This window comes from Camelus ferus, chromosome 15 (genome assembly GCF_009834535.1).
Source record: "Camelus ferus isolate YT-003-E chromosome 15, BCGSAC_Cfer_1.0, whole genome shotgun sequence".
In the NCBI taxonomy this organism is placed as follows: Eukaryota; Metazoa; Chordata; class Mammalia; order Artiodactyla; family Camelidae; genus Camelus; species Camelus ferus.
The window spans coordinates 51,497,188-51,523,442 of record NC_045710.1 but is presented as its reverse complement, the minus strand read 5'-3'; the positions used below and the strand labels follow the sequence as shown (position 1 = coordinate 51,523,442).

The window sequence follows — 26,255 nt, the reverse complement described above, 5'->3', positions numbered from 1 at the left end:
TAGAATTGAAAGAAGGAAAAAAAAATCCCAGTGCCCAAACCTAAAATCACCATCCTCATTCCTTAAAAAAGAAGAAAGAAAGAAAGAAAGAAAGAAAGAAAGAAAGAAAGAAAGAAAGAAAGAAAGAAAGAAAAGAAAGAAAGAAAGAGACAGTCTTTTTTTCCCCCACTGCTTTCTTAATTGCTATCATTTTAGTCGTGGGGAATGTGTAGTTTTGTATTCAGCCTTTGCTGCGTGAGGTCTCACCTACATAACTGTCAGGCTCTATGGTTTGTATGAGTATACTTTTCAATGGCCAAGTAATATTATGTTATTGTGTAAAGTAACCATTCTATTATTAGCTATTCCAGCATATCCAGCCTTTCAGCATTAAAATAAGGCTCAAATCAAAATGGTCAAATACATAGCTCTCTCCTTTGGGAGAGGATTATTTCTTCAGGATCCTTACTGGGTCAACAAGTTTCATTGCTCTTAACATATTGCCAAACCGCTTTCCAAAGCAATTTATACAGGCATTTATTTTCGGATCGTTCGTTATGGGCGTGGTGCTGGCGGTCAGGCCTTTAAAGCATTTTCCCTGCGCTCCAAGCCGCTGCTGAGACAGACTGCAGCAGAATTACTGCACAAAGTTCTCCAGGAGAGAGAAGATGAGGCAATGGAAACGCTGAGGGATGGAGAAGGCCGGGGTTCCTTCCCTAGCCTAGAGAAAGCCAGGGAAGGCTTCTCAGTGGAGGTGGCGGCCAAAGGTCTCAGGCAGGGTTTGTCAGGTAGAAGTTGAAGGAAGGACAGGGCGGGCGACCTTCGCGTGCATAGGCTGAACAGTGGAGAGCTTTGTGGGTTTGGAGACGCACGTAGTGGCCTATATTTTGCGGGAGTGTCGAGCGTGGGTGGGAGAGTCCGGGAAGGCGAGATTCACCATCCCCTCCAATGGAATTGGAAACCGACCTCACCACTGGTCATTTACACTATTTTAAACGATTGCTGCATTAATGGGGGCATACTTACATGATCATTATTTTTTAAGATTGTGTTTCATTGAAAAGGAGCTCACGTTTCCTTATTTAAAAAAATACCACTTGTCCCTTGGGAAGCAATTCCTTCTTTTAGCCACAATAATATATATCTTAAACACAATACATATATTACTTGATTGTTTCCATAATGAGAATATATTCATGTGTTTATATGGTTAATTAAAAATCGTAAGTTAACACAAATTTTTTGTAAAATAATCAGACTGAATTGTAAACAAGTTTCTCTCTTTAATCCTCCCTCCAGAATTGGCATGGCTGATAGTTTTAATATTCCATATGCAAACTATATATACATATTTTTAATTGAAATATAGTTACAGTGTGTCAATTCCTGGTGTACAGCATAATGTTTCAGTCCTATATACACATACATATATTTGTTTTCATATTCTTTTTCATTGTGGATTACTACAAGATATTGAATATAGTTTCCTGTGCTATAAAGAAGAAATTTTAAATCTATTTTATACATAGTAGTTGCAAACTATATTTTTTTTGCAACAATGGTTCATATTATCCCCGCTACTCTACAAACTGCCCTTAAAAAAATTAGCAATAGGCCATGACATTCTTCCATGTCAGTGGACATAGCTCTATCTCATTTTTAATAGCTGTCTATATCATTCTATGGATGTTTCACCATTTTCCCTCTATTTAAAAATTTACATAAATAAAATATGAAAGTCTTTTATATCAGAAAACAATTCAAACAATGCCAAAATATAAAGATAAAACATGAAACAGTGTGGCTTTGTCTGCTGTTTTGCCTCTTCGTGTTGCCACCCCATTCCTCAGAAGTGTGAGGTGACAGATTTGGCTGTTGTTCCTTTAGCCCTCCTTCTGGTGTTTAAAAAAATTGTTTTATTCATTCTCTTCAGCCCACACACTTTCCTTCTCCTCCCTGGCACAGTAAGGGACCAGTGGGTTGTGTTTACTGTGTGTATCTCTGTCATTATATGTTCTCACAAAGTATGTGTGTGTGTGTGTTTCATTCATGTACATTGGGTTTTCTATTTCATTATTTTTTTACATTACATTATTTTTAAAATGTTATTTTTTAAATAATTTCAAATTTATGGAAAGTTTGCAAGAATAGTACAACAAACTCCTGTATTCTGATTTCTTAGCTGCGTTTGATTTATCATTCTTTTCCCTATGTATTTATAAAATTATTGTTGTTGAAGCATTTGAGAATCAATGACAGACAGCATGCTTCCTTATTCCTAACTATTTCAGTATTTCCTAAGAAAGGAGACCTTCACCTACATGACCTCAGTGCAATGATCAAAATCAGGACATTTAACATTGATACAATGCTGTTATATAATCTTCAGATTTTACTCAAAATTTCCCAATTGTCCCAATACTGTTCTTTATATTATTTTTTTTCTAGTCCAGGATCTAATCCAGTATCACTCATCGCATTTAGTTGCTAGTCTCCTTTAGATGGAAACAATTCATCAACTTTTCATTGTCTTTTGTAACATAGACATTTTTGAATATAGACCAGTTATTTTATATACATTATGGTTTCTTTAATTCTTTTATTTTATTGAAGTATACTTGGTTTACAATATTTCAGGTATATAGCAAAGTGATTCTGTTATATATATATATATATGATATATATTATTTTTCAGATTCTTTTTCATTATAGGCTTTTATAAAATATTGACTATTGCTCCTTGTGCTATACAGTAGATCCTTGTTGTTTATCTATTATATGTATTTTTATTTTTAAAAATTTTTTCATTGAGGTATAGTCAGTTTACAATGTTGTGTATTTATGTATCTGTAGTGTACATCTGTTAATCCCAAATTCCCGATTTATCCCTCCCCCTCCACATTATGGTTTACTTAAAAAAATCTGAAACTTACAGAAAAGTTGTCAAGTGCGAAGATCTCACCCCACCCCAGACCCATTTGAGCATGGAAATTGCTGACATATGCTTTATTTTGTATTTCTAACCAAGGGCACTCTCCCTCATAATCATAATACAATCATCAAAATCATAAAATTAACATTATAGCCATCAACTACTCAGACCTGTTAGGCTTTATCAGTGGTCCTGACGATATCCCTGCAGCAGATGAATCCAGACGAGATTGTGTGTTACACTGAGCTGTCATTGTCTCTTCAGTCTCCTTCAATCTGTAACATCCAGTCTTGTCTTGACTTCCATGGCCGGTTCTCATGTTGTAGAATGTCTGTCAGGGTGGGTTTATCTGATGTTTCCTCATGATTAATTCAGATTATGCATCTTTGGCAGGCGTATCACTGAAGTGATGCTGAATTCTTCTCACTGTATCTTAACCAGGTGGGGTGTAATTTTGATCAACCCCTTTGCTGGTGATGTTAATTTTAACCATTTGAGTAAGGTGGTGTCTGCTCAATTTCTCCCTGTAAAGTTATTGTTTTTCCCTTTGTAATTAATACGTATTTTTCAAGAAGGAATTTTGAGTCTATGTATATATCCTGCTACTTATCAAATTCTCTCTGCATTGTTTATATCAACAAATCCAGTGGATTCCTATTGTAGTCAATGGGTTATCACTTGTTACTATCATTATTTACTTCATTGTTTACTTTGCAAATTGTCCCAAGTGTAGTCAGTTGGAATCCCTTCAAACTGGCCTCTGTGTCTTTTTAAAAACAGCTGTATTGAGATGTAATTCATATAGCATACAAGTCACCTATTTAAACTGTACAATTCAGTGGTTTTTAGTATATTCAGAGTTGTGTAACCACTTCTACAATCAATTTTATTGATTTATAAACATTTTCATCGCTCCTCAAAGAAACCTCAAACCCTTTAGCTGTCTACTCCTAATCCTCCCCTGTCCCCAGGCCCTGGGCAACTGTGTATTAATCTACTGTCTGTCCCTATGGCTTTGCCTATTCTGGACATTTCATATAAATGAAATCGCACATGTCACAGTCTTGTGATTGGTTTCTTTCATTTAGTGTAGTGTTTCCAAGGTTTACGCACTTTGTAGCATGTAGCACTATTTCATTCATTTAAAAATTTTTTTATTTTTATTTTTTAGGAATTTTCCATTCATTTAAATTTATTTTTATTTTTTAGGAATTTTCTCCCAAGTGGGAGTCCCATAGCTTTTATTTTTATTTTTGAAATATAGTTGATTTATAATATTGTGTTAGTTTCAGGTGTACAGCATAGTGATTCTTTTTTTTTTTCTTTTTTTTTTAGATTATATTCCATTATGGGTTACTACAAGATATTGGGTAAAAACTTTATTCATTTTTAATGCTGAATAACATTCCATTGTATGGACATATCACAATATGTTCATCTATTGATCAGTTGATGGACATTTGGGTTGTTTGTACTTTTTGGTTATTATGAATAATAATGCTGTTATGAATATTCCTATAAAAGTTTTTGTGTGGGTATATGTTTTCATTTCTCTTGGGTATATACCTAGGGGTGGAATTTCTCAGTCAAACAGTTAACTCTCTGTTTAACTTTCTGAGGAAGTGCCATGCTGTTTTCCAACGTGGCTGCACCATTTTACATTCCCACCATTCCAGTTTTTCCACATCCTGGCCAACACTTGTAATTACCTGTCTTTTTGATTACAGCCATCCTAGTAGGTGTGTAATGATATCTCACTGAGGTTTTGATTTTCATTTCCTTGTTGCTGACTGTCTTTTCATGTGCTCATTGGCCACTCATCTATCTTTGGAGAGATGTTTATTCAGATACTTCGCCCGCCCATTTTTAAATTGGATTATTTGTATTTTATTATTGAATTGTAGTATTGTTTGTATAGTCTAGATATGTCCCTTGTTTGATGTCTTATTTGCAAATGTTTTCTCCCATTCTGTGGGTTGTCTTTTCAGTTTTCTGATCGTGTTCTTTGAAGCACAAAAGTGTTTACTTTTGCTGAAGTCCAATTTATCTATTTTTTCTTTTACTGCTTATACTTTTGGTATTATAGCTAAGAAACCATTGCCAAACAAAAAGTCATGAAGCTGTAGGCCTATGTCTTCTTCTAAGAGGTTTATAATTTCAGCTCTTACACTTAGATCTCTGACTCATTTTGAGTTAATTTTTTGTACATGGTGTGAGGGAACCATCCAACTTCGTTGTTTTGCATTATCGATATCCAGTTCCTCCAGCACCATTTTTGGAAAAGACTATTCTTTCTCCATTAAATTGTCTTGGCACCCTTGTCAAAAATTCCTATCTCTTTTTGACATGTCCTTATCATTCCTTGAACATTCCTTTACTTCCTGCCACAAGACGGTTCCATTTTGCCTTGTACTTTTCCATGCCCTAGCTCTTTCCCCAAAGGAGTTCTGGTTCTTTTGGTGGGAAGTGTTATTTAGAAGCCACGATCTGGGTCCTGTCTGTGGCCATCGCCATTGGGACCTGCAGCTACAAGACCTTCTCAGTGGCCAGGGCCAGGGAGTATATGGATGTACCTAAAACACATTTATACTTACATTTACGGAGACTCATAAATTCACACCAATAGCTCCAATTCCAAAGCAGCATCACGGGGCTTCTTTCTAGTTTTCTTCTTTTCTGTGTAAGCTCCTTCTCTGAAGTGAGAAACCTGCTTCCTATTATCCTCAGTCTGGTTACTTGGTCATTTCCCTGGTGTGTTACCAGTTTTCTGTTGCCACCTTGCCTCCCCTCACCCCCTGGTCCAAATGCAGGGGCCCTTCTCACCCTATTGGGGCTCAGACACCCAGACTGAATCACTGCGTCTCCCTACTTGAACCCCAACCCTGGATCACTGTGGCCCGCACCCACCCTTGTGTGGACATTTGCCTTTCTGGGCCCCACCTGCTGGCTTTTGGGCAGAATTTTCAGGAAGGAAGAGCAACATGATGGTGTTAAAGATCCATCGCTGTTGCTCTGTGCACACCCAGTCTGTTGCTTCAGGCGGCTGTAGAACACTCCACTGTGTGTGGCTCTGCTCTTCCCGGCAAAGACACCCAGGTGACTCTAACTCCCCTGCCACCTCAAATAATGCCACAGCGAACACCCTTGTGCAGGTTTCCTTAAGCACCTACATGAGATACCTTTGGGATCTGTACCCAGGAGTGGAGTTTCTGGGTCACAAGGTGTGAAAATGTCTAACTTGCCTGAACACTGGTAGCTCGCTGCCCGGATGGCTGCTCCAGTCCACACTCGGCAGCCATGCATGTAGTTTCCTGTATCCACATATCCCCTCCGCCCTCCACATGGCATGTCCCCCTCTCTAGTTGCAGGTCTACGAGGCATAAGGGGATATTTTGTTTTAATTTGCATTTCTCTGATGATCAATGATCTTGAGCATTTCTCCAAGTGCTTGTTGGCCTTTTGGCTTTCTCAGGTCTGTCCCTAAGCATTTAGCTATGTTAGACCTCTCTTTCCTTAAGATCTAAATTGATCTGACTGTGATAGTATTGTTCTCCAACTTTCTTCCCTCAATTAAAATGTCTTGAAAATCTTTTTAGCAGCTGCATGGAAGTACACTGCTTGGGTGACCCATAAAATAGTAAGCCATTTCCCTACTGAAGGGCATCAGGGCTCTTTCAGGGGTTTCCCTGCCACAGACAAGTGCTCCCATAACCATCCTTGACCACACATCTCTGCACTGCGGCAAAATTTCTTTAGATGAGTTTCTAGAAGTGTGTTCTTTAATTTAGAATGCACGTTTGGAGACAGTGTATTTAATCACTTGTAATAGTGTCCTCCAGTCTACAGTGGAGACTTAGGACTCAGTCAGATGTAAGTTTGGGAAGAAAGAGGCATCACTGAGAAGCACTCCTGGTTTTGGAAATACAAAGAGGTGTTGAAGAGTTAGGTGGTGAGGAATGTTCCTAGGAGACAGAGCTGAACACACAGGAGGAGCCCACCATCTTGGCCAGGATATGCCAGGCAGTGGAGGGTGACCCCCCCGACAGGCTTCCTGAAACTGCCCTGTAGACTCCGCCAGGTCCAGAGTCAGAGGCTCTGGAAGGAGCCACCAGGAGTTCTGGGTCCACTGATAGGAGTAAGAAGTGTTATATCCTCATAGGAACAGTGACTGCCCTCCCCTTAAGCTCCCTCGGTGGCCCCAGAGTGTGGAGGTGGACAAGTAGACAGCTGCCTGATCATAGATTTATTCACAGTCTAAGTTTCTCTTCTCCATGAGGATTGACAGGATGTTGTTTTCGGCCATGTACAGTTGGGCAGTTTGTGCACTGTACAAGGTCACCTGACCCAGAAGGTAAACGGGAACTGAAAACCGGCCTAAGCTCATTTTCACAGAGGTGCTGCATGGGTTAGAAGTGGACCTGCTTCTGAGCCATGGAGAGGAGGCCAGTGTCCAAGGCTCCCTGGCCTCAGGCCAGCCACATGAAATTGTCCATGAGAGGGTTCCCAGGGCCTCTGTCTCACCAGCCATCTCTTTCTGAAGAGGACATGTTTCCCTTCCCAACAGTCCCTCAAGGAGAGTAGCCCAGACTCTCTGGGAAAATCCTTCCCTGTACCCCTTTGGGCTGCAGTGAACAGAATAGAAAAATTTTCACAGGCTACAAGCTGGGTTGAGCCTCCAACTTGCTTTCTTTGGGAGAGAGATGAGGAGGGCTAATTATATATACCAGCTTCTGGTAGTTGAGGAAGAAACTAGAAAGATAGTATTTCCTCTTCCTCCTTTTGGAATCCACAGCCTGTGACAGATACAAGCACAGGTAGAAGTAGGCAGAGCCAGACAGAGAAGTGGTCGTGGAGACCCAGGACCAGGCAAGGCACTCTCAGGGGCTAAGCATCCAGTGTGGGCTGGATGGACCACTGGGGGCTGGGGGAGGGACAGACCATCCTTTCACACAGCAGGGAGGCCAGGCTGCCTGAACAGAGCAAAGCTCTGTGTGGCTGGAGTCTGAGGCTCTGAGTGTCTGATTTGGACCGAAGTTTGGGCAGGGAGTCTGTAGGGCCCTATGTAGGTTTCCCACAACCTCATCCCAACTCAGCTCCTTGGCTTCTCCCCAGCTCCCTGAGCAGATATTTTTATCAAGGCTGGTGCTGGGCACTGGTAACGCCAAGCAAGATGACTGACTCCTGTTATCTCCCCAGGGGAGCTCCCAGTGTGAGCCCCTGTGGTGGGTCGAGTGGGTTGGGGGGTGGGGGAAGGGAGCAGAGTCATGCACAGAGAGGCAGTTATGATGCAATAAGAAAAGCGCTGAGAAGGGCTGACGTTTATTAAGCACTTATTTGTTGTGTGCTTATAAGCTCCGTCATGACCCAATGAGGTGGGTTCCACTACCCTCATTCAATACATGGGGAAGCCAAGGCTCAGGTAGGTCCCGTAACTTGCCCAAAGTCACACAGTAAACGGTGAGGCAAAGTCTTTCAGTCTCAGGGCAAAGACTATTCCCTTCACCACTTGCAACCTTGTCATATTGTATCACCCGGTCCTGGGTGTCAGGGACCGCGGGGACGTGCGCCAGGCATGCCACTAGAGCCCCGTCCCTGTCCTTCTTCTAATTTTGCCGCGAGGTGGGGATGCCCTTTCTCTCCTTCTCCCCCCACCGCAGTTGGGTGCCAGCCTGTCCTCCAGCCGGACGCTGGGCTTGCCGGCCACCTCCAGGGAAGCGGCCTCGTGCCGCCCCCTGCTGGCTGCAAATTTACAGCGACGAGGGGGCTTCCACCAGAAGGGATTTCCCTGCGCATGCGCCCTGGGCGGTGGGCGCCGGTCCTCACGGTTCCTTGTGACGCCCCATCCCCGTCTCGGGGTCCACGGTAGCGGTGGGGGTGGGGGGAATGTCTCGAAGAGAGGCCAGGCCGAGCAGATGGTCGCGTGTCTCAGTTCTCTGGTTTACCTACCTGCGTCCCAGGGCCCTGGTTCCTCCAAGGGGTGGAAAGGGGGCGGGACCGAGGGTCCCCTTGGGACCTGGGGCCCGGAGAGCTGTGGCCGGGGCGAGGGGCGGCCTATATGCCTTCCTGAGGTGCGTCCTGAGTACCGAGGGTCCAAGGATGATGAAAACACCCACTTTGAGGTAGCCCCGTGGGCTGACGTCGCCGCCCTTCTCTTACTGTCTTAGAGGCCATTTTGAGTGTCTCGTGGGGGAAACAGACATAGGAGCAGATGACACAGGATGACGCATAGGAGGTGCCAGGAGGGTCAGGGGTCACCAAGAGGTTGCACCCAAGCAAGGCTTGGTAGGCTCTATAGGACCCCACCAGGTGGACCTTTCCTATGCAGAAGGGCCCCCGGGAAGAGGGATGGTGGGGAGATGTTCCGATGTGGGCATCTTGTCTTTTCTGTTCCCAGTGGCAGCGCCTGTCTCTTTCCTGAGCTTCTTGTCTTATATCTTGGCACACTGGGGGAGATAAGGTCCTTCAACACTACGCGGTGACAGTTCCTTACTGTGTTTGCCAAGTTAAGAGGACAATTGTTACCTCTAACTGAAGAGATAAAACATGACCACAGGAACACCAAATGCGTCAGGGAAAGGTGAGTCCCCCTAAAGATCAAGAGGACAGACCTTTCCCAGACCCTTATCCTGTCCAGTGGGAAGGACTTCCCTGTTCTCCTGGAGAACAATCACAGAGGGGAGTTGGTTAGAGGCTGCTGCTTTCATCCCTAGATCTGTCCACCTTGGACTATGGGTTTCTGCGGCTCAGTTTTGTCATATGTACAAAATTGGAGGCAATGGCCCTTGGCCATTAATTCATTGGTCTGTCTGATAGTGGGATCTGGGTGCTCCTGGGATGTGGTAGACCCCTGACCAGGACAGCGGCTATCAGGGGACATTGATATGGACAGATGTGTGGCTTGTGTAAGTGGAAATTATCTAAACTGGACCTGAAGGATGCCACTGGGAATTTGTGTTGTTTTGGGCACTGGGCCCATTTCAACATAAAATGGGATGCTGTATTCCTCAAGGCAGGGGGCATGACAGATATGCAGGTAACTAACTTGTGGTAGAAACTGATCAGGACTTTAAAGCAGCTGCCCCAAAGGCAGCAGAGAGTTCAGAGAAGAGAAACAATCTTCTTGTTGTGGTGTTCAGAGAAGACTTAATGAAGTACATTGTGTTTTTGATGGTTTGTGAAAAATGGGGGAGGGTTTCAACAGGCTGAGATGACACGGACAGTGTCGTAATCATTAAGACATTAGTTACTAGGGAGAGGTCCTTGAGACCTGAAGATAAAATGCTGTGGGTGTGTTTGAGAGATTTATTAACTAAAAAAAATCATGTTTAAAAATCCCAGAAGGAAACTGTGAAGGATAAATAAATAGGAAATTTGAAATAAAAGTTAAGAGTTATGGCAGGAGACATACAAATGCCAGGATCCTGATAACAGAAGTCATGGAAAGAGAGAAAATTAAATGTGTAGAAGAGGAAATCTTTTAAAAAAAATAACAGAAGTAAGTTTCTTGAAATGTTAAAAAGTTGAACAACCTCCAGTTGAAAGGGTGTACAGAGTATCAGACAGGAGAGAGAAGAAAAAACTCACTTTTAGGCACATATGATAAAATTGAAGAGTATTAAAGACAAAAAGAACATTCTAAAAGCTTCCACAGAGTAAGAGCAGATGATATCAAACACAAGTCAGGTTAACATTAGATTTCTCGGGTGGGGAGAGTAGAGCGCAGTGGTAGAGTGTGTGCTTAGCATGCATAAGGTCCTGGGTTTAATTCCCAGTACCTCCATTAAAAAATTTTTAAAAGAAATAAACCTACTTACTCCTCCCCACCAAAAAACAAAGAACGAAAGAACCCCCCCCCCAGATTTCTCAATAGTAACACCTGATACAGACAACAATTAAGCAGTATTTCTAAAATACTGAGGGGAAAGAATTTTGAAATTGAAATTTTAAATCTAGGCAGATTGTCATTCAAATATCAGGGCATAATAAACATTTTTTCCCTCAATATATACTGTAGAATGAGCTACACTGAAAGCACTGTTGGGGAAAGAACTTAAAAAAGAAGAGAAACAAACTTGGCTATACGTTGTTTAAAAAGGTACATCTAAAGCATAAAGACATAGACAAGCTAATAGTAAAGAGATGGAAAAAGATTTATCAGGCAAATAATAAACATTAATATCACAGACGTTAAGGACAGGGACTCTAAGGACTTTAAGATAAACCTCATTAGGGATGAAGAGGGACACTGATAATGACAAAACATTCACCAAGAAGATGTGACAGTTCTAAACATGGGAACTGGGGAGAAGCCAAGGAGCTGAGTTGGGATGAGGTTGTGGGGAGTCCACACAGAGCCCCACAGAGTCCCTGCCCAGACCTCAGTCCAAATCAGACCCTCAGAGCCTCCGACTCCAGCCCCATAAAGCTTTGCTCTGTTCAGGTGATGCTCAAGTTTCTGGCTTAGGTGACCAGACATGGGGGCAGGGGCAGACTGGGTGGCCGAGGAGGGGCTGGGAACCGTGGTAGACAGATGTGGATGTTGGGCTCAGGTTTTGCTGCCTTTGAAGGGTCTGTGTGATAAGCAAGGAATGTCTCATGAGTTCTGACCTAGTGAGTGAGGGCGTAGGGGCGGGATTACTAGTATTACTAGCCACATTTATTGAAGGGATCTGGAACCCCTAGAAGGCCAGGATTCCATCATATCTGTCATCCGGTCCTACAGAATTCCAAGGAGGACCCTGATTCAAGCACGTAGTAAAAGCATTAATCAGAGGGACTGTCCTCCTGTGCTCAGCCAAAGGTAATACTGCCATCTATGGGTCAGTGGAGGGGAGAGCATGGGTGTAACTAATAACACAAGGGGAGCGGCAGTGGCAGGACCCTCAGGAACCGAACTCCAGGTTCTTCCTGTTGACTATTGGGAAGTGAACTCTGCAGTGATGTGATGGTTGTTTAATGACCAGAGGCTTGAAAAGCAACACAAGAGATGGATGGACCAATATGTGAGCCTGAGCTTGACTTAGGAAGGGGGAAAGGTTAAGTTTCTGGATGTCTGTGTCCTACAAAAGCAGAGCTAAAGGCTTCCTTTCTAGAATGTGACTCCCCCCTACAAAAAAGTGATGAGGATGGGGTACATAGTTGTGTTGGGAAAGACAGTGGATCACATCTTGGGGACCAATTTAGTGCTGAACTTACTCAAAAACAGCCTGGAAAGTCAAGTATGTGTCTCAGTTACTTAATAATACCCAACCCTTGCTCACCAAGTGCCAGACATTCTCCTAGGCATTTCAGAACACGTATTAACTCATTAACTCTCATAACAATCCTGTGAGGTAGATGCTGTCTTAGCTCCCATTTTATATATAAGGGAGTTGAGGCTCAGGGAGGTTGAGTAACTTGCCCAAAGACACACAGCAGGGGGAAACCAAGACAGCAGCACCAGCGTCTCTGACCAACAACTACTGTACATCCTTCTAAAATGCATCACATGTTCCCTAGCTTCCAAAGTGGAGCATGAGGAGCATAAAGTAAGCATTTATTGGTGGTTTTGATTGAAGTGTTCATCAGCCCTGACAGCACAAACACAGCGCTGGGTTCAGGGGCTGCTGAGAAGAGGCTCCCAACAGCCAGGACACTTGGGGTTCTTGAGTCTACTTTTTGTAACCTTTATCCCATGGAGGGATGGACAGTCATGGAGGTGTTTTAAGCAGGGTAATGACATGGTCTGATTTAGGTTTTAGAAATGGATTTAGGTCTTCTCCAAGGGTGGTGGACGTGGGAGCTCAGCGATGACTGTGGACCCAGAGCCCCTCCCTACAGGTGTGGCCTCCTGGCATGGCTTCTGGGGACTGGTGCGGGGAGGAGGGGGGACTGCGAGTGAGGAGAAGAGGGGCATGGAGGACCCAGTGAATTGTGGTCAGATACTTTCTCTCTCATTCTCTGTTCTCTGCCCCTAGTGCCTCCCAAGGTGACTGTCCTGCTGGAATGCTCTCGAAGACAGTGTCCCCTGTCTGCCCTTGATTCTGGCTTTTGCCTTTGCACTGTCTTGTTTCACTGGAAGAAGGACTAGGCGCTCAGTGAGTGGGGCTGGGGGACTCAGGGAGATGCAACCTTTTGTCTGTGCACTGCCCTGGTGCTGCTGACTGGGGGTGTAGGGCGGGGCTGTGCCTACCTGATGGGGCAGAGCCAAATGGCAGTAGCTGCCGGGTACCCCGGTGAGTGCCTTACCTCCTAGTGCTGTGGGCACCGCTACCCCAGCCCTTTCAGTGAGCGCAGAGCCCCAGGCAATTAATCCTGTGGGTTTCTCCAGTCTTGGGATGGGAGTGGGATGGGAATAGGATGGGGGGCTCCTTGGAGCAGTCCAGTCCAGGGCACAGGGGACCAGGAGGGGACCACACTCAGGAGGGGGAGTCTGGCAGGCACTGCTTCTCCCCTCCTTCTTCCTCAAAGTGCTCCCCACGGGGTGCCCACTGGACACTGCTTTTCCTTCTTGGCCCTTCTCTGCTTTGGCAGTTGTCTGTCCCTGGGCAGCTCTAGGCAAGTCCTCTGGGGGAAGATCTCGGCCTTAAGCATCTTAGCAGCTGCCTTTCTCGTGCTAGATTCAGCTAGGGTGTGGAAAACGGAAGGAGAGAGAGTGAGAGAGGGGAGAAGGTGAGAAGGGAGATGTTGCTGACCTCAAGAAGGATCCAGCAGCAGCTGAGGGTAGATTTGGAGGAAAGGATCTTTTGTAGGTTTTCTTGAGAGGTCAGTCCTTCTCCTGTCCAGAGTGCAGAGCCCTAGTTGGGGGTGGGTGGGAGCCGTCTGACCCGAGCTCTGTCCTCAAGTCCTTGTGGTCTCCTGGGGGACGGATGCTCCCTTCACCTGGACCTGTCCTGCCGACTGCATGGTCACAGCAGCACTCTGCTGGCCCCGGCATGAGATGACCCATAGGTCCTTTCTGGTTTTTCAATTTTTTTAAATTAAAAGTTCTTTTGTATTTTTACATTTTAAATTTTTTTATTGAAGTATAGTTGATTTACAGTGTTGTGTTAGTTTCTGATGTACAGCATAGTGATTCACTTATACATATACAGATTCTTTTTCATATTCTTTTTCCTTGTAGGTTATTACCAGCTATTGAATATAGTTCCCTGTGGTCTACAGTAGGACCTTGTTGTTTATCTATTTTATATATAGTAGTTTGTATCTGCTAGTCATCTTTCTTCTTCTTCTTTTTTTTCATTTTGTTGTGTGCAGCATGAATCTGAAACAAGCAAGGCCTTCAAGAGCAAGGAGGATGTGTCCTGATTTGGCAGAAAGATTGAGTCACCGGCTTGGTGAGATCCTTCAGAGAAATTTCACGCCCTTGGGGGTTTCAGCATGAACCCTTTCACCCACTTCCTGTCCTTAATCTCCACTCTGCTAGACCCTCCCAGTGGCGAGTGTGAAAATGCACCTGTCAGATCTTCAACTCCAGGGAGTGTAATTGACAGAGGTCCTCAGGTGCTGCGCTCTGACATCCGTCACCTCCTTGGAGCTGAGACCGCGCTTTCCAGAGCGGCTCCCGGCCAAAGGCAGAGCTCAGTGGGGACACTAAGTTAGGATCCCAGGGGGATGCCTGGGAGATGTGAGACCCCTTTGATGGGTCACTGGCTCCAGTACTCCCCGTTGGCCTTACCAAACACTTGTTGGATGACCAGCCACTTGGAATGGTTCCACCCAACCTCCCTTCCTCTTCACTGGGGTCAGATTCGCATCTCCGTCATATGGCTCCCCAGCCACTTCCAGCTCCCTCCAGATTTCTGAGCACAGTTTGATTCTGTCTTGATGCCTGCTTCTGGGAAGACTTAAACTAAACCACCAACCTTGCTCAAGAATGGGAACCCCCTTACAAGTTTTTTTTATTTAATTTTTTAAAAATGGATTTACTGGGGATTGAACCCAGGACCTTGTGCATGCTAAGCAAGCACTCTACCACTAAGCTATACCCTCCCCTCTGGGAACCCCTTTTGAACTCTTCCTATCTGGGGTGCTAATCCAGACCCCCACCTTCACTGAGCTGCTGGCAGTGAGGGGTGACAGGGAGCAGGGGAGGCATTGAGGTGCTCGGTACCCTGGAGCAGATGCCTGCCCTCCAGCCTCCTTCGCCAGGACCTCCGAGGCCAGGAGATCTCTGTTCAGTGGGGCAGCTAATCTGTCGTGACTGTGGCTCTGGACGGCCTCAGCAGTGCATGGAGGGCAGGGATGTCCGTCTGCTTGCAGTGTCCGCCTCCCCCTCTTTCACTGCTCTTTGGCATCATTCTCTCAAACTGCCTCATTTTGGGTGCTAGGTAAATAAGAGACAGGGAAGAGCTGCCAACGGCATCACCCACCCATTCCCTCCCCACTGTCAGCTTCCCTTTGGTGGCCTCACAGGAAAGATAGGGCTCATGCAGTCTCAAATTTTGGGAATGCAGACAACTGCAAAGGACAAGAACTCTCCCACAAGAATAAAGCCAAGACACGTGGCCTCAGAAACTTCTGTAGCTTCCTTTATTTACTTATTTTAAATTTTAACATATTTATTGAATGTTTATTGGGATAGACACTGCCACTCATTTTGATCCAGCTTTATAAGTCCAGGAGGGAGGTACTACTGATTACTCACTCTGCTGGGCTGAGCTGACTTGCTCTGAGGTCATCAAACTGGGAAATAGTGGAGCCAAGATCTGAACGGAAGTTGTCTGACTTCACAGCTGCTCATTCACTTAACACGTTCTGAGCACTTGGGATGCAACAGAGAGCAAAACAGGTGAAAATGCCTGACCTCATGGGGCTTATAGTCCACGGATTGTTCTGCTTCACCAACTGTCTTTGCCAGGAAGATGGAAGACTCAGCTAGGTTTGAACCCTTGCTCTGTCACATGATGTCTTTGATCCTGGGCAAACCACTGTGGCTTTCCCCCCCAGCTTCCTCTTGTTCAAGGAGGCAAAGCCTGTCTAGCCAAGAGAGGTTGTCCTGGATGGGATGAGGCCATGCAATAATGTGTGATACATTCTAGATGCAAAACAGAACATGCCCTAAACAGTACATAGGACTGGAAGGAGACGTTTGTGACACAGCACACCTGGGGCACAGGGCTGGGAGTGGAGGTGAGGCTCGTGTCAGACTGTCATGCTGTGGCAGGCGTGGTGAGGGCCTCGGCCACACCAGGGCCTGGCCACATGGAATACTGACTGCCTGGTGGTGGCCTGGCTGGCATGTCCCCATGGACGCTGGCGTCATCTCTTTCACTTCTCCCCAAGGCTTCCTCTGCTGTCCTGACAGGCATCCTGGAAGGATCTTCACCTTCTAGCTTGGCTAAGATGTGTTTAAAACCCTTGATGATACTCACCATGTTAATCTGAGCTCTGATGTACCTTGGTCTAGCTTTCGTCATGTTTCTTGTGCTTGGAGTTTGTTGAACTTCTTGGATCTGTGGGCCATAGTTTTCTTTAAGTTTGGAAAAGTTTCAGCTATTTTTCTTAAAAAATTTCTGTGCCCCCTCTTCTCAGGAAATCCAGTTGGTTGCTTAAAGTCGTCCAACAGCTACTGATACTTTTTTCATTTCTTAAATTCTTTTTTCTCTCTTTTGGGATAGTCTCTATTGCTATGCTTTCAAGTTTACCAGTCTTTTCTCCTGCAATGTCTAATCTGTTGTTAATCCCTTCCCACGGTTTTCTGTTTTGTTTTGTTTTTTGTTTGTTTGTTTTGTTTTTTCAATCTTAGACATTAGAATCTTCAACTCTAGAAGTTTGATTTGGGTCTTTTTTTATTTTTAACTTCCATGTCTCTACTTTCCTTTTTATTTTAGTTTAATTTAATTTGTTTTGTTTTGTTTTAACATTTTTTATTGAGTTATAGTCATTTACAATGTTGTGTCAAATTCCAGTGTAGAGCACAATTTTTCAGTTGTACATGAACATGCATATATTCATTGTCACTTTTTTTTCACTGTGAGCTACCACAAGATCTTGTATATATTTCCCTGTGCTATACAGTATAATCTTGTTTATCTATTCTATGTACAACTGTCAGTATCTACAAATTTCAAACTCCCAGTCTGTCCCTTCCCACCCCCTCCCCCCAGCAACCACAAGTTTGTATTCTATGTCTATGAGTCTGTTTCTGTTTTGTATTTATGGTTTCTTTTTTTTTTTTTTTTAGATTCCACATATGAGCGATCTCATATGGTATTTTTCTTTCTCTTTGTGGCCTATTTCACTTAGAGTGACATTCTCCAGGAACATCCGTGTTGCTGCAAATGGCATTATGTTGTTGGTTTTATGGATGAATAGTATTCCATTGTATAAATATACCAAATCTTCTTTATCCAGTCATCTGTTGATGGACATTTAGGCTGTTTCCATGTCTTGGCTATTGTAAATAGTACTGCTATGAACATTGGGTTGCAGGTGTCATTTTGAAGTAGGGTTCCTTCTGGATATATGCCCAGGAGTGGGATTCCTGGGTCATATGGTAAGTCTATTCCTAGTCTTTTGAGGAATCTCAATCCTGTTTTCCACAGTGGCTGCACCAACTGCATTCCCATCCAGCAGTGTAGGAGGGTTCCCTTTTCTCCACAGCCTCTCCAGCATTTGTCATTTGTGCACTTTTGAATTTGTCATTTGTGTGAGGTGATACCTCATTGTAGTTTTGATTTGCATTTATCTGATAATTAGTGATACTGAGCTTTTTTTCATGTGCCTGTTGATCATTTGTATTTCTTCTTTGGAGAATTGTTTGTTAGGTCTTCTGCCCATTTTTGGATTGGGTTTTTTTTTTTTTTCTTATTAAGCTGTATGAGCTGCTTATATATTCTGGAGATCAAGCCTTTGTCGGTTTCACTTGCAAAAATTTTCTCCCATTGCGTAGGTTGTCGTTTTGTTTTACTTATGGTTTCCTTTGCTGTGCAGAAGCTTGTAAGTTTCATTAGGTCCCATTTGTTTATTCTTGCTTTTTCTACTTTACTTTTAAACATATAGAATGTAGCTACAGGTCTGTTTTAATGTCTTTCTCTGCTAATTCTAAGGGGGTTATCACTTCTGGGTTGATTTCAGTGGGTTGATTATTCACATTGTGGGTCTTGTTTTCCTGCCTCTTGACATGCCTGGTAATTTTTGATTCGAATGCCATACATTATGAGTGTTTCCTTTTCGGGCACTGGCCATTTTTGTGTATTTGTGAGCCTTTGCTTTATCCTGGGGTGTCGTGGAGTGACTGGGTAACAGGTCCTTTCAGGTCTAGCTGTTACGGTTTGTAAGGCAGGCCCAGGGAAGTGCCCGGTCCAGGGCTAAGCATTCTTTACAGCTGAGACAGTGCCTTCCTGGGAACGCTATCCAGGGCCCAGTGAGTGACAAGTTTTTCAGCCTGGCTGGTGGAAAGAGGCGCTATTCCACGCTTTGTGTGAGCTCCAGCCACCTTTCCTTCTAATCCTTTTGCACGGCCTCCCCAGCTTCCTGTGTTTCCCCCACCCCAGGCTCTGCTGGAAGTGCAGGGGGCGCTCTGTATCCGTGTGGCTCTCTCCTCTTGGGTGCTCTGTCCTAGGTACTCTGGGTGCTCTGTTCTAGGTACTCTGGGTGCTCTGTCCTAGGTACTCTGGGTGCTTCCGTCTCCCCGGACTCTGGGAGTTTGCCTGGCTCCGCCTGTTCTTCCTCCCTGTGTGTGGAAACTCTCAAGGTAGTGAGTTGAGACAATCGTAAGGCTGACCTCACTTGTCTCCTTCATCCCATGGACCACACCCTTCTTTGCCTGATGTCCAGTGTCTTAAAGACCATTGCTTCCAGGTGGGAGAGTAAACACGGTCTCTGTTACTTCTTCTTGGCCAGGAGTAGAAGACTTCATTCAGCCCCTTTAGTCTTGAACTGCCAAGCCAAATTCCTGGGTGGCTTTAAAGATACAACTAGAGAGGACCCCAGGTGATCTCGGTGGATTTGGGCTCAGCCCCTCTTCTCAGGGGTCACACAGTAAAGGCAGCATCCTCCCCGCACCAGCTGGGTGTGGTTGGTGTCACAGGTGTGTGACAGTGTCCGCTTCTATGGTCCCACAGTGGAGGCCTCGGACATATACCTGGGGCCAACACGGGCAGGAAACAGTCTCTCTGCCTAATAATGGGGCATCTTTTTGGTCTTGGTCAAGGGTCCTTGAGACACGGGCTTTTGGGTAGAGTTGCTTGCTAGTTTCTATGTCCTCCATCAAGACATGTTTGCTTCAGGGCTCAGGTGTCGCTCTCAGAGGGCAATAAGCACTTGAGTCCAGGGGCTCCAGAGCACTTGCTGGCCCAGAAAATTTCCCCCTTGGTTCCAGCCAAGAGGGCTCAGGACCGGAGCAGCATCAGGGCTGTGGAGCCCAGGAGACACCTGGAGGCTGGGCTGGACCACACTGGGGCACGCATGCTGGTTCCCAAAATCCTGCTTAGGAGGGGCTGTCGAGCTGCACTCAGTTTTTTTTTTTTTATAAAGAAAATTCATAACTTGAATCTAATCGTGAGGAAACAACCTGACAAATTCAGAATTAGGGGCATTCTACAAGCAACTGTCCTGGACTTTCCACAATGTCAGTGGCATGAAGGATAATGTGCATGACTGATGGTGGAGGTGGTGAGGCCGTTCTAGGTTACAGGAAACTACAGAGCCATGACAATCAAACACAATACCAACTTTAATTGGATCCTAGAGTCAGGACTTTTTATTTTTTTATACATTTATGTGTAGCTTCGGTATTATAGCCATGTTAAATTCCTTGGGTGTGGCAAAGGAATTGACTATGAGAGAATGTCCTTGTCTTTAGGAGAGAAATGCTGAAATGTTAAATAATGTGACCATGGTGCAATTTACTTTCAAATGGTTTAGCAACGAAAAATATGTATATGTAATACAAACATACATATATATATATACATATATACATTTGCAAGTGCAAAGGGCCTGGGGAAGAAACAGGCTGGGCATATTTCCAAATGTAAAGAACGTCAGGGGAAAGCAGTGGTGAGTGTGGGAATGCAGAGACAGACAGGTGCTAGATCTTGAAGGGTTTTGTTAAAGATGATAAAGATGTTTTATTTTAAGGGTAATGAGAATCTTTTGAAGCAAGGGACTGACATGATCAGACTTCTATTTTAAAATCCCATTATGCAACTCATTTCTTCCCTTCTACCTGGGAAAGGTCCCCAGGTCCCTGGAATTGCGACACCCTTGGAAAGGATTTGTGTTCCTTGTAGACACGTAGCCATTCCCTCCACCCATCTCTCTGGTGGCCAGACATGGGGCCTTTGTGGTCCTGGTGGTTCTTGCCCCTGGGAAAGTACCCAGGAACCAGAGGGTTTCGCTGGCAGGTCACCCTCTCCTGAGAAGGGGACCATACATCACACCCAGGAACAGGAGTCATGCCCACATCAGGGAGATGTGGTTGTGAGGGGCAGCCAAGGAAGAGGAACGGTTCATTCTGGAATTTACAAAGAGAACTTCGAATAAGCAGCAGGACTTTGTTGGTGGAAACTGGTGTAAATAGACAAATAAGCTCTTAGAATAGAGGATCTCCAAGAGGAATGGGGGCTCATTCCTTCCATCTTATGCTGAGTCTTTGCATCTTCTCCCCACTCTGGTCTTCCTGAGCACAAGCTTAGCATGCATGAGGTCCTGGGTTCAGTCCCCAGTCCCTCCATCAAGGAAAAAAATTAAATAAACCTAATTACCTCCCACCAGCAAAGAAAAAAAAAAAAAGGCTATGATGGGGATATTTACACAAGGATAATGGGCAAATATTACAAATATTACAAAAGAGGGCTCCCCCCCGTAGAACCGGAGGGCCAGTTGTTAATCGTATATGAGCATACCAGTACATATTCTATGTGTTTAAAATTCTTTTCTGCTCCTCCCCTCTTTTTTTCCCTCTTTTTTTTCCATATTGAAGTTTCTCAGGATTTTCCTTTTCTCCTAGACTAATGGACTTGACTTTGAGAATAGGTTTAACCTTGAGCTTGGTGCTCATAAAAAAGATTGTCGAGACGTAAGGAGAAGATGCTCCCTCCCACAGAACTGTTGGAAAGCAGACCTGTTTAAAGTGAGTGCTGATAAAGAAGTGTATTGAGAATAGTCACAAAGAGCATCAGTTTTACTCTCCTGCCAGTGGGAAGACTTGTTGAAAGTATATAATCCTGTTCTTTTGTCATATAACAGAGGAGTCTTTTAAGACGCCTGGATTTCAGAGATTGTTATATACTGTGAAGTGAAAGCCTTTGACCCTTAGAATTCCACAATTCTGACTGACTGTTGCTCAATGGTTTGATGCTGTGATAACAATATTTACAGTGGCATATTTTTTTTTCTGAAGGCATAGCTTGCAAAGTCTTAAGTTAGTCTAGCACAGGGACTTGGGCACTTCCCTGCCTACCATCCACGCATGCGGAATTCCTTATTTAAAGGGTCTGAGAGCACATGAAATTTTGCAGGACCACTTTGCACCCTAGGGCCACTGTGACTATGTGGTCTCAGGGTTGCCTGTCCATTTCCTTGTCTTTGGTGAGTTTCCTCTTTCGTTCTCCTCTATGCCGTTGTCAATAGTCGGTCTTCCTTTCAGTTCCCCATATGCAGTTCCAAGCAGATGATTTTTCTTAGTTCCAGCAAAGGATCTTTTCCTCCTACTTCATCGAACAACCAGAAAAGATTGAGAGGTAAGTAGTCAGAGAGAACCTCCCAGGCAGTTTACTAGGAATAATGGTAGGAGCTAACCAAACCTGCTTCCACCCAACTAAAATGAAAAGAACACTGAATAAAAGCAGCAAAGGTCACACCAGCCAAGAACTTTGATAAGTGTTATCTGGAGCCAAAAATTTGGAAATGAGATTATATAATCCAACATGAATCTCCTGGAGAGTTCAGGAGGCCTCGTGACATTCTGAAAAATGTCATTAATCCTGACACCCCAACATACTCTACACCAAACCCCTGACCTAGTCCTGTTAATTCTGTTCCTGATGTATCTGGAATCCTCCCAATTTCTCTTCATACCCATATTTTTTAATGGGTTATTTTTGGTGTCCAGGAAAGTTATTCATGTGGATTATTTTTGTCTATGTGATTATTGACTCTCAACAATTTTCATAACTTTCAGATTTCTTAGGTAAAAATAATGTCATGTGCAAATAATAACAACTTTGTCCTCCTCTTAAAAAAAAGGTTCAGGGGGAGGGTATAGCTCAAATATTAGAGTGCATGCTTAGCATGCACAAGGTCCTGGGTTCAATCCCCAGCACCACCTTAAAAAAAAGATAATAAATAAACCTAACTACCCCCTCCCCCCCCAAAAAAAGTCTGGGACTTGCATGAAAACTGAAAAATGTTGATTGACAGATATAAAGAAAATAGAGAAACTTCATGTGCATCTAGATATGAAGGTTATTTTTAAGGACGTCAAATCCTCCTAAACTGTTTTATAGCTTTACTAAAATTACTGAAATTACTAAAACTGAGTTTTGCTTAAAAAGGACTCTGTTTAAAAAAAAGAAAAAAAAAAAAGGACTCTGTTTTTGTAACTTGCCAAAAAGTAATTTGAAAGAACCAGTTGAGAATGGCTAAGAAAATTTTAATTAATAAAAAGTTTAAAAAAGGGGGACCGGTCACATTTTAAGATGTTTTGTGAAGCGATTATTAGCTTGGTAATATTGAAAGGATTCCAAGATAAATGAAACAAAATTGAGAGGCCCTTAACAGACCCCAGAATAAAGCACTTTATTAAGATCAGAGGAAGCACCTGCAGTTAATGGGGAAAGTACAGATTAGTCAACAGAATGGCGCTGGCATCCTCTGCTTAGCATGGGCACTATTGAAGGGGGTGATGAATTTTTGTGTGATTAAACCGGGGAGGCGGCAAGACCGCAGAGCAAACTGGAACTTGGAAAGCGGAGGGAACCGCCGTCTCTGTCTGAATTTCCTTCCTTGGCTTCAGGCCAGCGTTTCTCTGAATGGGAAGTGTCATCCATCAAGTAAATGTCGAAGACAAATGGTAACGGAACTCTGCTATAAACAATGTTAAACAGATTTTCTTAACACAGGACGTCTCAGAATCTTTAATATGTCCACGGTTACCTCGAATCTCTACGAAAGGTATACAGCATGGACTATTTACCAAACTTATTTAATGCTGGTACCCTTTTGAGGCAGAGTGTATTTCTGTGTCCCATGCAACACATTTGAGGAAAACTGGATCAGTCTTAATAGGAAAGGAGCCATGTTGGTGGGTATGTCATTCTGAGTTCTTGGTTGGAAGCACAAGCCCATGTCTGCATAATTTAAGCATAAAAGGAACTTATTGGGAAGGTAACCACTTGCTCTCAGACTCAAGGGGAAGACTTTGAAAATGGGGCACGATGAAGGAAGGCTGGCCATCAGAGAAGACTCCTGAGATGTCCCTTGAAGAACCTCCGATATAGATAGAGCACATTGTCTCAGTCACGCAGACGGTGTGTTCTTGATTCTCTGTGCACGTGTTCTGTGTTCAGTGCATGTGACCGACAGACGGGGGTGGGTGGCTCTCCTCAAGGCTTTGTGCACAGAGCAGTTAAGCTATGGAGTCTTGAGGTTTGTTTTATTGGCCACAAGGTGGCGCACTTCTCGTTTCCATTTCTGTTTCAAGACCCAGCAAAAGCAGGGCACTGAGCATCATTCCGGCACACAGTACCCGGAGAGCCTCCTTCCTTTCCAGCCTAACCCTGGTCGGCAAGAGCATGCGGAAAGCCATTTAATCTATTATACACTTAAGCAGTTACAAACTCCACATGATCACCAGTGACAGCAGGGTCTGCTCGGTTACACTGGCAATTTTACAAATGTGCTCCGAGAGTGAGGACCACTGCAATGGGACTTCGACATGTAGCTCTCATTCTCCTACCCCCTCCTCCCCCCGCAAGGGATGGGAGCTCTGGGCAAAGGCAGTGTGAGAACATGGTTGTCCTGGGGTTGAGGGTCAGATACTTTGCAAGAAACAGATTTGCAGGAAATGAATATATCTCTGTACTATGTTTTAAATAAAAGTAGTTTGGAAAAATGTCCTGTTTTACATCATTTTGAACTACATTTTTTTGGGTCATTGCTTTAGACTTAATCTGGGGTAGATTTTATTTTTCTTATTTGTAAGAAAGCAGGTAGATGCCAAGAATTATCCAGAGAGAATTGCAGCCCCCTGCAGGGCAGGAACCATGGAGGTTTTGTTCAAAGCTGAATCCTCAGAATCTGGCACAGAGTTGGGCACACAAGTGGGCACTTGATAAATTTCCCCAGGTGGAAAAGTGAATGAGAGGCAATACCATCCATTTCCGTGGGGATGTTCCTGGTAGAAATGTAATGGAAGACGCTCATTCTAAGGGTTTTGGATCAAAGCAGCAGCAGCAGCAGGAACATTTCTAGGGAGCAGGGGGAGGCAAATGAAGGCTTAAGGTTCTATCTGGGAGACTGACTCAGCTCAAGGGCCAGGGATGGAGAGCTTAGTGGGGTAAAGAAGTTTGTAACCTTAGGAAGATGGGAATAGAAACTAAAAGCATAAAATCGCAGCTGAGAGCCGTTTTCTCATTTGCTTTCTGAAAAAGAGGAAAATGGAAATTTTTGGAAAAAGAATCCAGTTGTTAAAGCTGAAAGAGAAAGTTGGAGGGAACCACCCACAGCCTTGGTGTATGAAATGAACGGTGTTAACGATTTATTAGAACGCGGGTGGATGTTGGGATTTTGTCATTTCTTGGCTTAATGATTTTGGTTTGTGGAGGATAAATGTCCTGTTATGGTATGGGAGATATTATCACAGGATTTTGGGGTTTTGGAGGTCCCGTTCTTTTTTGGGGGGCTGGGCACAGGTTTGAACAGTACACGCAGCAAAAAGAAGTCCCATTAAGACAGAACTGGACAATTACTGGATTTAACTTACTCTGGGCACTGGGAGCTTGACTCCAATGTCCAAGCAGGATCCATGCGGTCAAGGACTAAATGATTGTTAGACAAGTTATTTATGCATTATGCATGGAGGTGAAAAGTCAGCTTTCATGCCACCCCCTCCCCACTTCTGGGGGAGGGGACCCTGAGCAAAAGCAGTGAAGACCGTGGAGGAGTGAATTACAAAACACGTGCTGTGGGTTATGCTGTTGCCACTGTCTCAGTTCTGTAGTTCCTCCTTGCTAACTAGTTAGTGTTAACTCGTGTTAACCAGCAACTAGTTAACTAGTGCCAACTCCTGACCAGCATTGCTCAGGGGACGGTTCTGATTCTGGGGATGCTCTTCTGGGTGTTCCATGACATCCTTCCACACAAAGGTGAGGTTGTGCCCATTTTCAACTCTTGTCCTTTCTGTGTTCACGGTCGCAGTAACCGGCAGCTCTCCATCGTAGCTCAAGTTTTGTATGAGCCGGAGAAGAATGGCTGGGGCGCAGGTGGATGGAAGAGGCTGTGATTCTTGCCCCATGTTGGGTCTGTGGTCTCCAGGGCTTTGGGGACTCCTAAAGTTAACTAGCCTTAGTAACCGGTTTACTGAACGAGCTGGACTAGTTGGAAAGCATCCTTATGATTTCCCATCATTTGCCCTTCAAGCTTGCTTTCCTTTCTGGTTCGTCCTCACACCTCGGTGGAACCTCAGGCAGGTGTTAGACCTTTTCTGATCACATTCATTCACCCCCCAGATCAAGTCAGATAATCACAAAAGTGCAAATACCGATCGGATTTGAGTTTCTCCCCCTCCCCAGGATGAGATGGTGGAGGGAGGGCTTGGTCTTGTCTCATTCCCCTCCTTTCTCTCTCCTTCACTCTGCCCCCGCCTGCACCCAGACTACCTTGCTCCAGGTGGCAGAAAGGTCCTCCCTGGTGGGAACAGCTGAAATCTGGTACTCACGCCTCTAGATGGAGCATGTTGTAAATGTCCGTTCCTTTTCCTCCACGTGCATTTGGAGGCCTGGGGGAGACTGTGTTGCCGGAGGTGTCTCACTGGCCTTTCTCTGTGTGTGACCTCACCCCAGCCCCTGCTTTCCTGTGGACCCATCAGGCACTCATCCAGGTGGTCCTTATCCGCTCAGTCCCTCTAAGTCAATGAAGAGTAGTTTCCTATGGGGTGAGGGTGTGGTGAAGGGTGGGGAGTAGATCTGGTCCATTAACACACATTTGTTTCCCCTCCAAACTCTGGAAAAGCAGATTTCACTTTTACCTTCTGTCATTCTTCCCCACGCTGCTGTCCCAAGCAGTAGCGAGCTACAGCCTTAGATTCCCCCCTTCTTTTAAAACAGAACTTTTTAAGAGCAGTTTCACGTTTACAGTAAAATTGAGCAGAAAGTATGGCACTTCTCACATGCTCCCTCCCCCCCGAGGGTCCCCCCAG

At 44.4% G+C, this 26,255-nt stretch overlaps 1 protein-coding gene across 3 annotated transcripts in view; it reads left to right on the top strand.

Moving 5' to 3' along the window:
* The window catches only part of CD207 (CD207 molecule), a 52,450-nt gene that overhangs the window by 13,201 nt on the left and 12,994 nt on the right, over positions 1-26,255 (top strand). For 2 of the 3 annotated variants that reach the window (XM_032497768.1, XM_014565166.2), the window contains 2 exons: positions 12,868-12,987; positions 14,147-14,226. In XM_032497768.1, the coding sequence (XP_032353659.1) occupies positions 14,148-14,226 (79 nt within the window). In that variant the 5' untranslated portion in view covers positions 12,868-12,987; position 14,147. Of the gene's footprint in view, positions 1-4,262; positions 4,282-12,867; positions 12,988-14,146; positions 14,227-26,255 lie in introns of those variants that run through there. The other variant, XM_032497769.1, reaches the window with a different exon arrangement.